The sequence below is a fragment of the Aspergillus nomiae genome, assembly GCF_001204775.2.
Source record: "Aspergillus nomiae NRRL 13137 chromosome Unknown contig00198, whole genome shotgun sequence".
In the NCBI taxonomy this organism is placed as follows: Eukaryota; Fungi; Ascomycota; class Eurotiomycetes; order Eurotiales; family Aspergillaceae; genus Aspergillus; species Aspergillus nomiae.
In genome coordinates, this window is record NW_015378253.1 from 15,509 (window position 1) to 29,917 (window position 14,409).

General features: G+C 48.8%; 4 protein-coding genes across 4 annotated transcripts; 1 reads left to right on the forward strand and 3 right to left on the reverse strand.

Moving 5' to 3' along the window:
* Positions 1 to 3,121: 3,121 nt before the first annotated feature.
* On the reverse strand, positions 3,122 to 3,817 carry ANOM_008101 (protein kinase domain protein; the record flags this gene model as incomplete). The annotated part of the gene is made up of 2 exons (XM_015553357.1): positions 3,122 to 3,499; positions 3,590 to 3,817. The coding sequence occupies 2 exons, from the start codon at positions 3,815 to 3,817 to the stop codon at positions 3,122 to 3,124; spliced, it is 606 nt and encodes a 201-aa protein (XP_015405517.1).
* Positions 3,818 to 8,296: 4,479 nt separating this feature from the next.
* ANOM_008102 (metal-dependent hydrolase family protein) lies at positions 8,297 to 9,370 on the reverse strand (the record flags this gene model as incomplete). The annotated part of the gene is made up of 1 exon (XM_015553358.1): positions 8,297 to 9,370. The coding sequence occupies one exon, from the start codon at positions 9,368 to 9,370 to the stop codon at positions 8,297 to 8,299; it is 1,074 nt and encodes a 357-aa protein (XP_015405514.1).
* An 806-nt stretch (positions 9,371 to 10,176) lies between these two features.
* Positions 10,177 to 12,058, forward strand: ANOM_008103 (pantothenate transporter; the record flags this gene model as incomplete). Its single annotated transcript, XM_015553359.1, has 8 exons — positions 10,177 to 10,301; positions 10,377 to 10,470; positions 10,532 to 10,656; positions 10,711 to 10,969; positions 11,030 to 11,293; positions 11,348 to 11,430; positions 11,514 to 11,754; positions 11,837 to 12,058. The coding sequence occupies 8 exons, from the start codon at positions 10,177 to 10,179 to the stop codon at positions 12,056 to 12,058; spliced, it is 1,413 nt and encodes a 470-aa protein (XP_015405515.1).
* A 98-nt stretch (positions 12,059 to 12,156) lies between these two features.
* On the reverse strand, positions 12,157 to 13,865 carry ANOM_008104 (uncharacterized protein; the record flags this gene model as incomplete). The annotated part of the gene is made up of 2 exons (XM_015553360.1): positions 12,157 to 13,170; positions 13,260 to 13,865. 2 exons carry the CDS (start codon positions 13,863 to 13,865, stop codon positions 12,157 to 12,159), a joined length of 1,620 nt encoding a protein of 539 aa, XP_015405520.1.
* Positions 13,866 to 14,409: the final 544 nt, after the last annotated feature.

Sequence of the window (14,409 nt, forward strand, 5' to 3'; positions counted from 1 at the left end):
CCTGTCAAATAGACAAGAAAAACCAAGAGATAGTGGAACTGCGCTGCCGAGATACTTAGTGTGGTGTTTGCGACTCTTAGCGCTACACGGAGATTAGAGACCGAGCAACTATCCCATCCAAGACTTTTTAGTGACCCTTGGAAAAGCTTCGGCTGTTGTGGAGAGTCCGAGACAGAACACATTGCGGTATCCATGCCCAAGCTCCGCCTAAACGAACAATGAGGCCGACTGGCGTGCGATTGATAAACATCCGACTTCCACCAGGTAGATTAATTCATTCGGCTCAATCTTCCTCGTGCGGTATGGTGGCAGTCCGAAGCGAATGCTATTAGCCCTATCAGATGATCAGATAACTTCCACCGTTACAGCCGTGTTTTCTGTACGGCACGGTATGGAAACGGACCCACCGTGCGGTACTTTACGACCGGACCGTTTCGTATTTCGCCGTTGGCGGGCCCTCTTTTTGCAAAAATACTAGTGGAACCACAATACTAGTCGGGTGGTATTAATCTAGATTTGGCAATGAGACAAGGATACAGATGTCTCATGTGCCCTGCAAATATTGCGCCCTACACGATATTATGTACGTAATGGCCAAAGAAGCTCTTCGGAGTTTTAATATAACCATAACGTTATGAATTGGCGTGGTGGGCTTGGCTCGCCGTCTGGCCTCACCCGGATCACGATTCTACCGTTTTTTCATCTTATCAATCAGTTACTAGAGGAGAAACCCCGACGGTTCCCCATCCTCGCATCCGCTGCATGACGCAGTGGGTCTTCTTCACATGGAGTATTGAGGACTGTGGCGGCCTGGCCGGCAGTGTTTCAATGTCTCTTCCGTTGCCGACACTTGGCTCCCTCTATGCAGAATAATGCTGATGTGAATGACAGGCTATGGACATAGGGCCACAGCTCGAGTAAAACCGCGGTCCCTTCTGTCAGCTCGTCTAGGTACACTGCAGCAGCTATAGCTTCCGAACACCGTCGCTTTCACGAGGCGTGGAAAGGAATGTTGCATATAAAAGCATGTTTAGGTTACGTTACTACTTACCCATGGCCTTGCCACCTTAACACTACTATGCCAGCGGCTCTTAATGAAGCCTTCAGTCATTTGAATATTTTAAATCTAATCTAGTGCAAGTCATATTATAACAATAGTGTGGAAAAGAGATAGATCGGACAGAGCGATATGATTTCTAAATTGTGGTCTTATTACCTTATTACTCTCTTGTACACTCGTAGATAGTTTCATTTATTCAGCTTCCTACTCCTTTCTAGACTTGGGCATGCATTGCAAGGAATTAGAGGTCTTCACAGCTCACTTCACCGTTAATAGTCATATTGTATTCCTTATGTGAGGCTCAAGTTTATTGATTCTTACCAGTAGATATGGAATCTCTTTGGTACACGCATAGACCTGATATTCAACCTGTTCAACATATTCTTGTGATGTCTTCAGGCGCTTCTTCAAGTTTTCGAGCTTGGTAGTTTGACTTGGGCTATATAAATATATCTTTGGTCCCTTTCTAGACCATGTTGCTCAGTTTTTGTAGTCGTTTCTAAGTTAAGAGGCTTTGTTAAACTTCTGTTTCGAGGTCAGTCTGCTTGTTAGTTGCTATATTCTTTACATCGGTTATTGTACCTGGACTTATATCAAGGTGATTGTCAGCTATAATTTAGCTTATGTGTTCCGCAGTCCCTGACGGTTGGAACCTTTCGTTATCATCGAAAACAGTACCCTTCCTTTACTTTGATTGAGGGAATTGTAGATACAATCTCCACTAGTGCGTAATGTATCACCAATGTGCCGTATAAGAAACATTCTTTAAGGAGACTTTGAAAGACTCGTTTATACAGCCAACGAGACTTTGGCTGGTGACTCAGGGCAGCAACCCCCCGCAGGAAGCTCAAAAGTGCAACACTAATGATGGTATCGTTTTCTTGTCCACTAGGAGCATAGCGCCTCAATTTCTACTTTGATTCAAAGCCTAGATGCGGACATACAGAATCCGTGATGTTCAAATACCCATGGCTAAGCGTTGTTAACTTTCAATGCCGATATCATGTTTCGGCTATTCGATGAGATACTTTCGTGAGTTAGAGGAATAAATAAAGTTAAGTGAGTATGTAGTGTAGAATGTGGATAGTGATATCGTTTGGTGGGAGAATATCGGTGACTATATAAGGAACAAAAGGCCGATGTGCATCTTGACACATCTTGGACTTGGATGAAGCAGATGGCAAGAGAGGAGAAGAGAAAGAAATAGAAGGAGGAAAAGAGGACGGAGATAAAAGTAGGATGGCATAGGGTGAAGGAGCCGATACAGCTTCACCACTCGCATATTTTGGTCCAGGGAATAAACGCATCTTCTACGCAATTATTATCACCATGCCGTGTCCATGGTGGCTAAGGATCCATTGACTCTAACCATGTCCAAGGGAAATGTTTGGTAGAAGCCCGATACTATGTCTTGTGCATTGTGATTATATTTGGGGGCACCGTTGAACCGGAAGCAATTGGATTAGACAGTGTGCTGTTAGATCTGCTGACGAACCGATGGAATTCAGCTATGACGAGTGGCTTGTTTCAAGGCAAAGTCACCCTGAATAATTCGATGGATGACGAGAAAAACACGCTACATCGCCGTGATATACCAAATTGGCAGACATGCGGCGATCTTTTCACCGGACGCATCAAGGTGAAATATCCGCAGCGCCTTATAGGAGTTTGCGAGAGCCATAGTCGGGCAGATACTGGATATGCGAATGTATAGAGAGGTACAGCATTCGAGCCAGGACCAACTCTGTCCTAGATGGAGGTTCTTTGAGACACATTTCGGTCGATATCTAAATCACTCATTTCACAATGAAGGCACACGGTGAAAGCTGCGTGCCTTTTGCCTGGCAATTTACGGCCAGAGAGTCTCAGAACGTAGTGGATGCACCCCTTGTGTCGTGGATAATAGGATCTAGCGTAGTACATCACTGATGGTACAGACACTTCTAGTGTTAAGTTGGCTACCTGGCTTGTAGACATCCCCGGAGCTGCCATCCCTCCACACTGCGCAGACTTGTCTTCCTGTATGAATATCTTTGAAGTTTGAAACAGACCAAGAAGTAATTATAGGCCGATTTGCTTCAAAATCCACTCATCCTCCGCAAACTCTTTTGCAGAGCTACGCTTCTCCGGCTCCCACTGCAACATCCTTCGCATCATACGTAAAAAGCTCTCCTTATCCTCGCCTTCAAGGGTTGTTTCCCTCTGCTCGAGCGGAGTGAGATCTTGCAACAAAGTTGGCTCATGAAATTCGCCCGTGTCTGAGAAGAACTTGTGACCTTGCTTGCCCCGGGCAAGAAGGCCGGGTTGGGGAGGGCCAAGGAGATTTATCATCTCCGCCAGATGCGCCCTACTCCGGTATTTTTGGAATTCAGGGTCATGGCCTGTGAATAACGAACCCCCTTCGAAGATGTTCCAGATCTGCAACAAGGTTAAACGCGCCTTTCAATGTTATTAGCCTGCTTGCTAACTTACCATGCACCCTACATTCCATATATCAATACTGTATGACCATGGAATTTCCAAGCTTACCTCTGGCGCTCGGTAGATATCAGGCTGTACATCTTCTAGATGTTCTACACCACCCAACATAGCCGAGCCAAAGTCACATAGAACGGGGGCGCCTAGTTTCCCAGGGATCATTTCGAGGTCCCTGGATAAATAAATTGCTCTCCCATCTAACTCTTTCCTCGGAGAAGGATTCTGGAGTTCGTCCTGTTCAAACTTGATGAAGACCGAATCATCAGCGAGTTCAAACATGATGTTATTCGCCTTAATGTCCAATCCAAGTTAGCAACCAGCAAGAGAGGAGGGATCGAGTTGTTATATACCTGTATGTATAATCTGGCATTCTGTATGCAGGTAGTCTAGCGCTAGGAACACTTGCCGAAGTGTAAAAGCTAGGACCGGTTTAGGCAGTCTCTGGACGGGGTTACGGTGGAGGAACTCCCATACACTCTCAAATAATGGGGATGAACGAGACACTGATGTTTATCTTCAGGCCCGTCAATGTGGAAAGAATCGAGCAGAGACCGAATGACGTTGCGACCTGGATGTTTTGAAGGTCTGTCAATCCGCTGATACATTTTGAGCTCACCATCCAGCTGGTGTCCCATGGAAGCAGCCTTGATAAATATTTTGAGGGTTACATAAGAGCAGGAACTGTTATTACCCTGCGTAAGCAGGTGGATGAGGAGCACTAGAGGGGCCTTACTTCATATCCCGCGCAAGCCATACGGTCGAGGTCGCACCATATCCCAATTTGCCTACGACTTGATATCGATCCTTGATTACTTCACCGATTCGAGTAGGATAGTAGCGCAAGGCAGCATAATCAGGTAGCGTTTCCTCTTCCAGGGCCTGAGTTGGAGAGATACGGCCGAAGTTTGGATTAGAGAAGTTGAGTGGCTTCCATGCTCGCCCTAGAAATCGGGGTAAAGACCGCGGAAGCCAAGATAACATTACGAAGAGCAAGTTAAAACCAAAGGAGGAGTTAAAGAGGATGTAAAAAATGTGCTTAAGGGCTTCTCACCGGTAATCAGCGTAGGTTAACCTATTACACGTAGAGAAAGGAGCAACTGGTCAGGGGAATGCAGTGGCTTGAACGAGTAAAGTCAGGGGGCTGGGACGTGGGCTATTTGACTGCCTGAGGCATGCATGGTTATGCAAATGGAACCAAAGCTGGGCAACAAATGCGAGTATTCAACGTCTTCTTTGCAGGGAGTTAGAGAGGGCGAGCAACCACAGCCTGTTTCCATAGTAGGTGCTCCTCGCGACTGTACTTTTTGTGACTCAGTTTTGCCGCCACGGGGAATACGCAGAGCAACTGAAAATGGTCAAATAGGCAGGGAGGCTACCTGACTGAAAAATGTAGCAATGCAATCAACGTGGCATTGGATTGCGTACTCCTTGCGTGGCTTAGGTACGGCTCGGGAGTGAACAAATCCTATTTTCCGTGTTTTAGGCTGATATGTGGTAGCATGCCTTGCTCTGGGCAACAAAATATTCCTAAATGGTCCGGTTTACGAGGCTGAAGTCTAACTACATTGCATGAATTAATAATAGCCGTGAAACTGAGACAAAGACAAACGTCAATGCGCTATAGGATGCCAGCCTCGCGTATATTCACCTCTCCTGTCCATGTCTCATTATAGTGTACCAGGCTGAATGCTGATTCCGTCTACCGGTGAGAATGTCTCCTTTCATCATTTCGCCGACAGTTTACGCTTCTGGAAGGTGGCAATGAATCAAATCAAAAACATAACGAGGCAAATGGTTGAGTATGAAATGTACTGCAGGAGGATAAGATTAAGAACGTCGTTCTGTTAACATTGACATTTTCCCTACTGGAGTTTATAGCAACAGCATATCGATATATCTACTAGGCCCATCCAAAAGAAAGGCAGAAACACTCTCCTACCAGTACTAATCAGTCTTGAACCACTCCAATATATCATCTTAGCTAACATCGTAAAGGAACGGTGCGTTTGTACAAAGAGAGTTCGATGAGTTCTAAAACTCTGGTAGAATTAAAACCAGTACGCGAATACCCGAGACACAACTTTGCCAGACGCTGTCAGCGTTGAACTGGTCTCCATCACGTTTGGGCCAGTCTTTGTCAACCATTCCAGTGAGTATCCCGAGACATGTACACATGGTCTCTATAGGAATCATAGAACATAGGGTACAAGAATGGTAACGAGATAGTCTTGGACGTGATGTTTCATGTCAGACTTACGCGAGGAAATACCCATCCACTGGGAGCGTCATTGCTGCTGGTGCAGCTGCAGATCCTGGGGTCTTCGGATACGAATTGGTCGCTGTGTGCCGTAGTGCTGCACGTTCCCGTCGCTGGTGCTGACGCCACCATACATTTCTAGCGCACCTGGTAGGTACACATACCCTGTTAGGATATCACGGATGTTCTAGAATTCTACTAACAGAGCTTCTAGTCAGGAACACGCGGCTCTCTCACTACCCAATTACATATCCTGCTTTGGAAGGTAACCCAACCCTGCCATATCTTGTGCAGGCAGTAGTGTAGTGTATAGCAACGTTCTAGCCCAGGTTTAACCCAAGTTGAGATGAAATCACAATGGAGGCTCTGTACAGAACTTCCCCCTTTGAGTCTATACGAAGCTCCATTCGGAAGGTTTAGTGGCTAACCCTTAGATGCGGATAACGTACGAAGTCTGGACGAAAGTATAGCTACGGATCTATGACAATCAATATGTAGCCTCAAGCAAAGCGCATAATGTTAATTTTCTGACCCTTCTCGCTTATTCTTAATGTCGTCTTTCAAGCCCGTGGACGTCACAGCACATTTGCCGCCCCTTCCCTTCGACTGATATCGACCTTGCTAGGGCGACGTTGCAACGAACGCCTTGGTCGAGCGTAGATTTCTCTACTCAAAACTAAATCCAATACGTTGTCTATGCAGGTCTGGTCAGCAGTTTCAGAGAAATCTGTCCGTTCGTTAGATTGTCTTAAACACTTCACATGTGCGCCTTCTAGAATGGTGAATCCAGCACGCCGCCTATCATACTGTTCATTCTCGCCTCATGTTTCATGTTCCATCGTTTTAACCTCTGATTACTCTGCCATTAGCAGAATTTGATGGCAAATAGTACGATGATGCGTATGTCTCAGAATGCTTAACGAGCTACCTCCTAATTTCATTGACAGCATGTCTGACGAAAAATGGCCTATTTATTGCCCATCTCCCCTGTGCCAAATCAGAAACTATCAACAATTCCATGAACTAAAAGATCATCTCTATTTCCTACTGATGTACCTAGATCCGTTTAACTGCAACACTAACAGCGATGTTAACTCCCTCAACCACACCTCCAGAACCACCACTCGCAGAGCCGTCACATCCTGTATTCGTTTATGAACGGATTCCAGGCGCGTGGAGCTTTCTCGGAGTCATGCCTCATTATCCGGCTGACACGGTGTCACCGATTCGGGAAGAGGATGACGATGGCACTGTTGTCTGTCCCCCAGGCTATACCCTTGTCGCCATGCAGCCGTGTTTCGTGTACGTCCTAAGCTCCATTCCACCAGGTCTACCAGAAATCGAACCAACTGACTTTTATATTTAGTGGCTATATAGTCCCCGATGAGTCCAGCGAAGCAATACATTGCGGTGACTGCCCAGGAGCGAATCCAGCAACTGCGACGATCACTCGCTCGCCTCCTGTACCGGTGGAAACCACGTCACCAGTCCCTTCACTTGAACTATCCACATTCGACTACTCCAGAGGCTACAGAGCAGCTCGTGATGCGACTTATGCTCTCCTGCTTTTGATCACGGTTGTCCTATTGAGTCTGGTGGCTCGGTCATACATGCGCCGAAGCAAGAAGCGCTCCCGAGAAAACGCGAAGATATCACTTCCTGTGACGGACTTTCCAGAGAAGTCACCTTCAGAACATCTGGCTACCGAGAAAGCCTGGAATGCTCGATGCCGGGGCATATGACAAGCCTACCAATGTCCTCCGCAGGGAATGGTGAGCTTTAGATAGACATGCAGTCCATGGAATCATCGATCGGTTCGCCACATCCCAGGGAAGGACTGTATGTCTAGAACGTTTGTCTTTTTTTGCTGTTAGTCTTTGTGTCTGATTTGTGTCCGTACTTATTTGTTTAGATTGTTTTTGTCATTCAAAGCCTTGTTAGTTCACGATTGGTCAACCTGAGTCTCGTAGGATCCTATAGATATCAGAGCTCCAAGAGTAGTACAGTACTGTTGAGTAGAAGCTTCAGATGACTGTACATTTACTCACGGCGGACTATGCCATAGGGATACTCTCGGCCTAGGCAGTCGGGGACTCAGTAGTAGAGATACTGACCCATTTGCATATTTTTGTAACATGTGCAACGTGTAGGTATGTCTAGTTGCAGTAAATAGGACGTACTTAGCTTTGACAAACTAGAAACAACGCTTGTACGTACATGTCTGTGGCTGAGATGCCGCGCTCATGTCCCTTCATGTTTCCTTTGCCTCTCTTATATTCCGGTACATGGTAGGTCACAAATTTTGAGTATTTAGGGCCGTAATGACACTTTAGCAATTTTATGGCCATTGCATTTTTGTGATCTACTGCATGCTGGAATGGCCAATAAATGTTTTTGAACATTACAGTTGCACAATCCAACCTGAGTTGGTCTTATATATTTACAAATATGCATTGACATACTAGTAACCCAAACCGTTATAACCTCTTCAGATGCTCGTTTCACGACTTAATCAGCATGCCAGCACGCCAGACGTGGGTGACATTCCTTGAGCTAGACAGAACCGCGACATTCTCGAGCGGGCTCTCCGTGACTGCAATGATGTCTGCATCAAATCCCTCCCTTAGTTGACCGCTCAATGGTGCTTGATACCCTAAAGTAAGCGGCCCGTTGGCCGTGGCAGCTTGGATGGCCGCCAGCGGAGTCAAACCGGCTTCTGCCGCATACCTCACTTCATGGCCATTGCGACCGTAGCCTATCATCGGGTTATCCGAGCTGATGAACTGATCGGTGCCAAGGGCTATCGTGACACCTCTTGAAACAGCAAGTTGGTACGCCTTCTTGTGTGCATCAGCTACTTCGAGCAACTTCTTATAGGACGACGGGGTGAAAAGATCTTTCATTGCCAGACCACTCTCAATGACACTGCGGGTGGCGACTAGAATTGCCCCCTTCTCCTTCATCAGCTCAACGGCCTCTTCATCTAGGAAGCTGCCATGCTCAATCGTGCGACATCCAGCGCGCAGTGCATTCATAATACCCGCTTTACCATGGCAGTGAGCAGCTACGACCCGGCGTGCCCGCCCCGCTTCATCGACAATAGCCTTCAATTCCTCGAAAGAGAATTCCTGGTGCTGCGGGTCGTCGATGGCACTCACGACACCTCCACTAGCACACACTTTGATGACTTTGGCACCCCGGCGCAACTGCTTTCGCACCGCGAGTAGACATTCAGGTACGCCGTCAGCAATTGTCAGAGGTAGCCCGTGGGCGCACAGATCAAGCAGCGAGTCCCTATGGACACCGTGTACATCACCATGTCCCGCAGTCATGCTTATGGCAGAGTGGCTGGAGTAGATATTAGGTCCTGTGATTCGTCCCTCCGCTACGACCTTTGCGAGGTCACACCCGTAGCCCCCCACCTCACGCACTGAGGTGAATCCGGCCATAACGGTAGCGTGTAGATCTGGCACACTCCGAGCACCGGCCAGAGCCTGGGGCGTGTCGACGATCGCATTCATCGTGGCTGCTGTAGCACCCAAGAAGTGAATGTGACAATCCCACATCCCCGGCATTACGACGGGAACATGAGTGGTTGTGGCCCCTTGAAACTCAGCCGGGACCCTGATTGGGGTCCTGCGTAGCGTATGGTCTTCGATTGCCATACCACGGCGCCGTGGGGGATTGGTTCCCCCTTCCCTGGTATGAGTAGGTCGGCATCAACCCGATATAATCTGTCGTCTGTGAGCATCCGATGCATGCTTCCGGTGGCAATGGAACTCAGGAGTCAGCAAGATGATCGGATGATGGCCTTAGTTTCTCCTGCTCGGGCGTTTTTGTGGACGGACCCGAAGGATTCATTAAATATTTGCCATATTGCTCCACACTTTCAGGATTGTGGCCTGCAGGGGAATGAACATTAATCATTTTCATTTACGATATGGTTCGATACAGAGTGGGAGTGGAGCGTTGTTGCGTGCAGCCAAAGATGTGCAGTCTAGGCTTCATCGGACGCTATCACCTTTTCGGTCAGGTCGAAGCGAGCCCTTGCATTCCCTATTCGGGTTTAGTGACACGGGCTGAAGCTGCGAAGGATGGCTTAAGACGTGACAGTATTACGCTTACATGCAGCTAAATGCCACTAACAGGCCTGTGATGCATCTAGAGAAACAAGATCCCTCCAGTGTAGGCCTAGCTGGAGGTTAATTTATATGGCGTTAGTCGATGCAACCAGACTGCAAGGGAAGCCGTTGAGACTGGATGGTGCGGCCTTTAAGAAACTCACAGCTCCCGATGAGATTTATTTTCTGTACTCCCTCTTCTGCTCTGTAGGAGGAAGGCGATTGTAGTGAGTCTTTCATTGTTCAGCTGGACTGAGAATATGGCCGTGTCGGACTACTGCAATTCTCCCGAGTCGGAGCCTAAGCGTCCCAATGAGACGGTTGATGAACATCCACCGCTGACGGCGGTGGAAGAAAAGGCGATTCTCCGTCGAATAGACCTCTGGTATGTATATGACATCGGGAAGTTGTAGAGCCGAAGTGCTCGAGAACTGTTGAACATGAATCTAACATGAATTAGTCTGCTCCCTCTGATGTTTGTCTCGTACCTGCTACAGTATCTGGACAAAACCGCAATGTCGTATACCTCCATCCTTGGATTGTTGCCTGGAACGGTATGCTGTCGCTACATCTTCTTTGACACAATCCATGCAGTAGTGTCTGACTTCACTATAGCACATGAACACCGACCAGTACTCTTGGGCCTCTAGTGCGTTCTACTTCGGCTACATGGTAGCATCCTATCCCGTATCCATCGGATTTGTTAAGTTTCCAATCGGGAAGTATCTGTCAATAATGATGTGAGTTCAGTATTCAATACTATGCCATAAGATACCAGCAGCTAATCCTCTCAGGATCATCTGGGCAATCATCTTAACATGCCATGCGGCTGCCTCTAGCTTCGCAGGCATAACAACCCTGCGTGTACTACTTGGCGTCTTTGAAAGCGCCATCAGCCCGGGCTTCACCATCGTGGTAGGCATGTGGTACACGCCCTCCGAGCACGCTCTAAGAAGCTGCATCTGGTTTGCTGGTAACGGCGTTGCATCGATCTTCGGAGGAGTTCTCTCGTACGCAATCGGCCATGTCCACAACCGCCTGGGTCCATGGCAGGTATATACAAGCCCTACCAACACCTGTCCAAAGGAGCCATTAGACTAACCAGTTTCTCAGTGGGTATTCATCATATTTGGCATCATCACCCTCGTCTGGTCGATCTTCCAATTCTTCGCCCTACCTGACTCGCCATTGAACGCCAAATTCCTGTCCCCCTCGCAGCGCGGGCCAGCCTACCGCCGCGCCCAAGCCTGCCAGCAAACCTACCAAAGCCGCGAATGGAAGAAAGACCAGTTTATCGAAGCCCTGATTGATCCTAAAACCTGGTTCCTCTTCACCTACAACTTTCTGGTTTCCCTCCCCAACGGTGGGATCACGAACGTAAGTACCCAGACCACCCCCACCTGAAACCATCACTAAAGAGATGCACACCAGTTCTCAAGTCTAGTAATCGCTTCCTTCGGCTTTGACACCTTCAACACCCTCCTCTACACCATCCCCATGGCAGCAGTAGCCTGGTCTTCCTCCTCCTCAGCGCATTCACCTGCAACCGCTTCCGCGGTCTTCGCTGCTACTGGATGATCATCACCCTGCTCATCAGCCTCATCGGCATCCTCCTCATGCGCCAACTGCCAGTCGAGAAGAAATGGGGCCGGCTGGTAGGCGTCTGGCTGGTCACGGTGTTTGGCGCCGGATTCCCCCTCAGCCTTAGTCTGGTCTCGAGTAATTTCGCTGGCTTCACGAAGAAGACTACCGTCACGGCGATCTTGTTTATCGGGTATTGTGTGGGGAATATTGCTGGCCCGCAGCTTTTTAAGAAGAATCAGGCGCCGCATTATTATGTGAGTTTCTCTTCTTTCTTCCTTCCTTTCTTTGTCTTATAGTTGGTTATGCTGGTGGGTGTATGCTGACCGATGTAATTAGTCTGCGTTTGCGGCTATTTTGGCCTGTTTTTGTATTGCTGTTCTTGATGTGGCTTTGCTGCGCGCGTATATGGTCTGGGAGAATAAGAGGAGGGATCGCAACCAGGGTCGTGTTATTGAGCCTGAGACTAAGGAAGCAGAGGATTCGGAGGCGTCTACTGCTAGGAGGCAGGTGGGTGATGTGTCGGATTGGCAGAATCAGAGCTTTCGGTTCTGTTTGTAAGGCCTGCATATAAATAATGGAGGGACAGGATAGCCATAATTCATCAAGGGGTATGTATAGATAGCATAATGGACAAGATATGAAGTGATCTAGTACAATTAGGCAAAGCTTGTCTGCCAACCAAGAAACTCCATCGCAGATTCCCACTCGAACCGACCAACCCGCACGGTGTTGTGCGACTCCGTCTGCATGTCCCTGCGCTGCCAGAGTAGTTCAACTAACGTCTGCGCTCGAGGAATATTTTCGTATGGGGCTTTGTCTCTGGCGGCGCGAAATATCCTCATAGTTCTACTTTTCTCGTCTTGTGAGCAGCAACAGGAGGCAATAAAGAGCGGCCATAGAGGCCAGGATATGGGGAGGTGATCCACCGAGGATACAACGTAGTTCGCCAGGTGAAAGATGCGGTCGACGTATTGTGCCCTCTGGGCCTGATCCCTGAGCCGCTCAATACTCGGGGTAGCGGTAGGGGTATACCCAAGGAATCGAGGACAAGCTGCCTCTGATAGGAGCAGGTAGGATGCCAGGCGATAGGCCTCGCTTGTGCTTTTGAGTAAGCGGAATCCATGTCTGGATTCGGTAGGGCTGCGGTCTTTGTATAACGAGACGGGGATTATCTGTGTTGTGGTAGCTAGACTTGCTTCTAAGTTTGTGATCTTATCCGCAATTGCGGCTTGTTTCTGCTTGACCGCGGTCTGGGGTGTGGATGGGTCTGACGATTGGTCACGGAGTACTTGGGCATCGTGCTTAAGAGTCAGTATTTCGTTAATGAGCAGTAACATGTGGCTGCTGAGGCCGTTCCACACGTCAATCTCATGGAGTGTGTCCGCTGGCATCACCTTGGCGAGATCCTTGGTGGAAGTCCATGATACCCTTTCGGTGTTTGTCGAGCTGGCTAAGGAGGTGGGGCTAATAGGGGTGGTTGGTATTTCACCGACAGGCAGGGTGTCCTCAATTGAGAACACTGATTTAGCCAGCACGAGATGCGCAGAGAAGTAGCTGATGAAGAAGTGTGGCACAGGGGGAGCCTTTCTGTGGCCACGGGCCATCTCCTTCACGATCAACTGGAAACAGGCGAGATGCTTTACCCAGGAGCCGTCGCAGCTGCTAGAGATCTAACCGAAGGATTAGTCGTCACCTTCTAGCCGAACCTTGAGTGGTATGATTGCCATGCGTTATAGTATAGAGTGGAGACGTTACATACCGCCGAAGAACAGAGAAAGATCGTCGGCACCAGCAGGTCCTCCCAATCCAAATTATCCTTCATCAGGGCTCGCCGCAAGCCCCTTAGAACCCTCGAGCGAATCTGGATTTCCATTAATTCAAACCTACTGTCAACTGATCGCAGATAATGTGCACTGGCCATGAGAACGGCATAATACGCTGTCTCAGTCCGAAACACGAGACGCATCACCGTGCTGCGAAGGGGGTTGAAGTGCTCATCATCAACGGTCACCCCGACGGTACACATCACGGAATGGTAAAAGGACAAGCACACGTTGTCCATGTCTGGCATACCGATACTCCATGGCAGCACGGGAAATGGACGCGAAATAGGCGTCACATTCTTCCAGTTCTCGTAGTGAGTGCTATACGTTACGCGATTGGGGTGCGTGGCGCGTAGTGCGCTATGCGAGTTGGGTGGAGAGCGGATCGCCACGGAATCAGCGTCATGCTGCCGATGGGCCATGTCCTTGCGTCTGGTCCGTGTCGGTCGTTGGGCATCTCCGTCACTTGCCGGTGGGCGCTGCAAGGAATGTCTCTTCGGTTGAACGCCCGTTCGTCCATGACACTTCCCTGCCGTCCGCATCTCGTCCTCCCATTGCAGCTGCAGTTCGTAGCTACATCGGTTCTTTGATCGCTGACAGCGTGTGCAGGTGGGACGAGTTTCTGTATCAGTAGTGGATAAGCCTCTGCCATTCTATTCCGTATTGGGTGCACACGAAAGCTCTAGACTGAACTCGTAATTTCGGAGAACGAGCCGGGACAAAAACGGTAGAACGGGCTTGCACCTACCATCGCACTTCACCCGCCTCCGTCGGCAGGTATTGCAGCCATTGCGGGTTCGCACCTTATGTGTGGACTCTCTCAGTGACGATGCACTTGACGAGTCCGATCGTGGGGAGACCGGTTCTGGCTTCATGGACCAAGTCAGGAACATGTTGCTGCTCCTCCAATGCAGGAACTCGCGGGTCGTCTCTGTGCAGTGCTTCAGGAACCGTGGAAGTGGAGGGTTGACCCAAATAACCAGCAGGAAGGAGCGGCACAAAGGTAAAACACAGGACTTGGATTTAGGGTCTTGGCCATGGGCATGATATGAGAATACGGGGGGATCGAGGGAGGTGGGGAGAGAA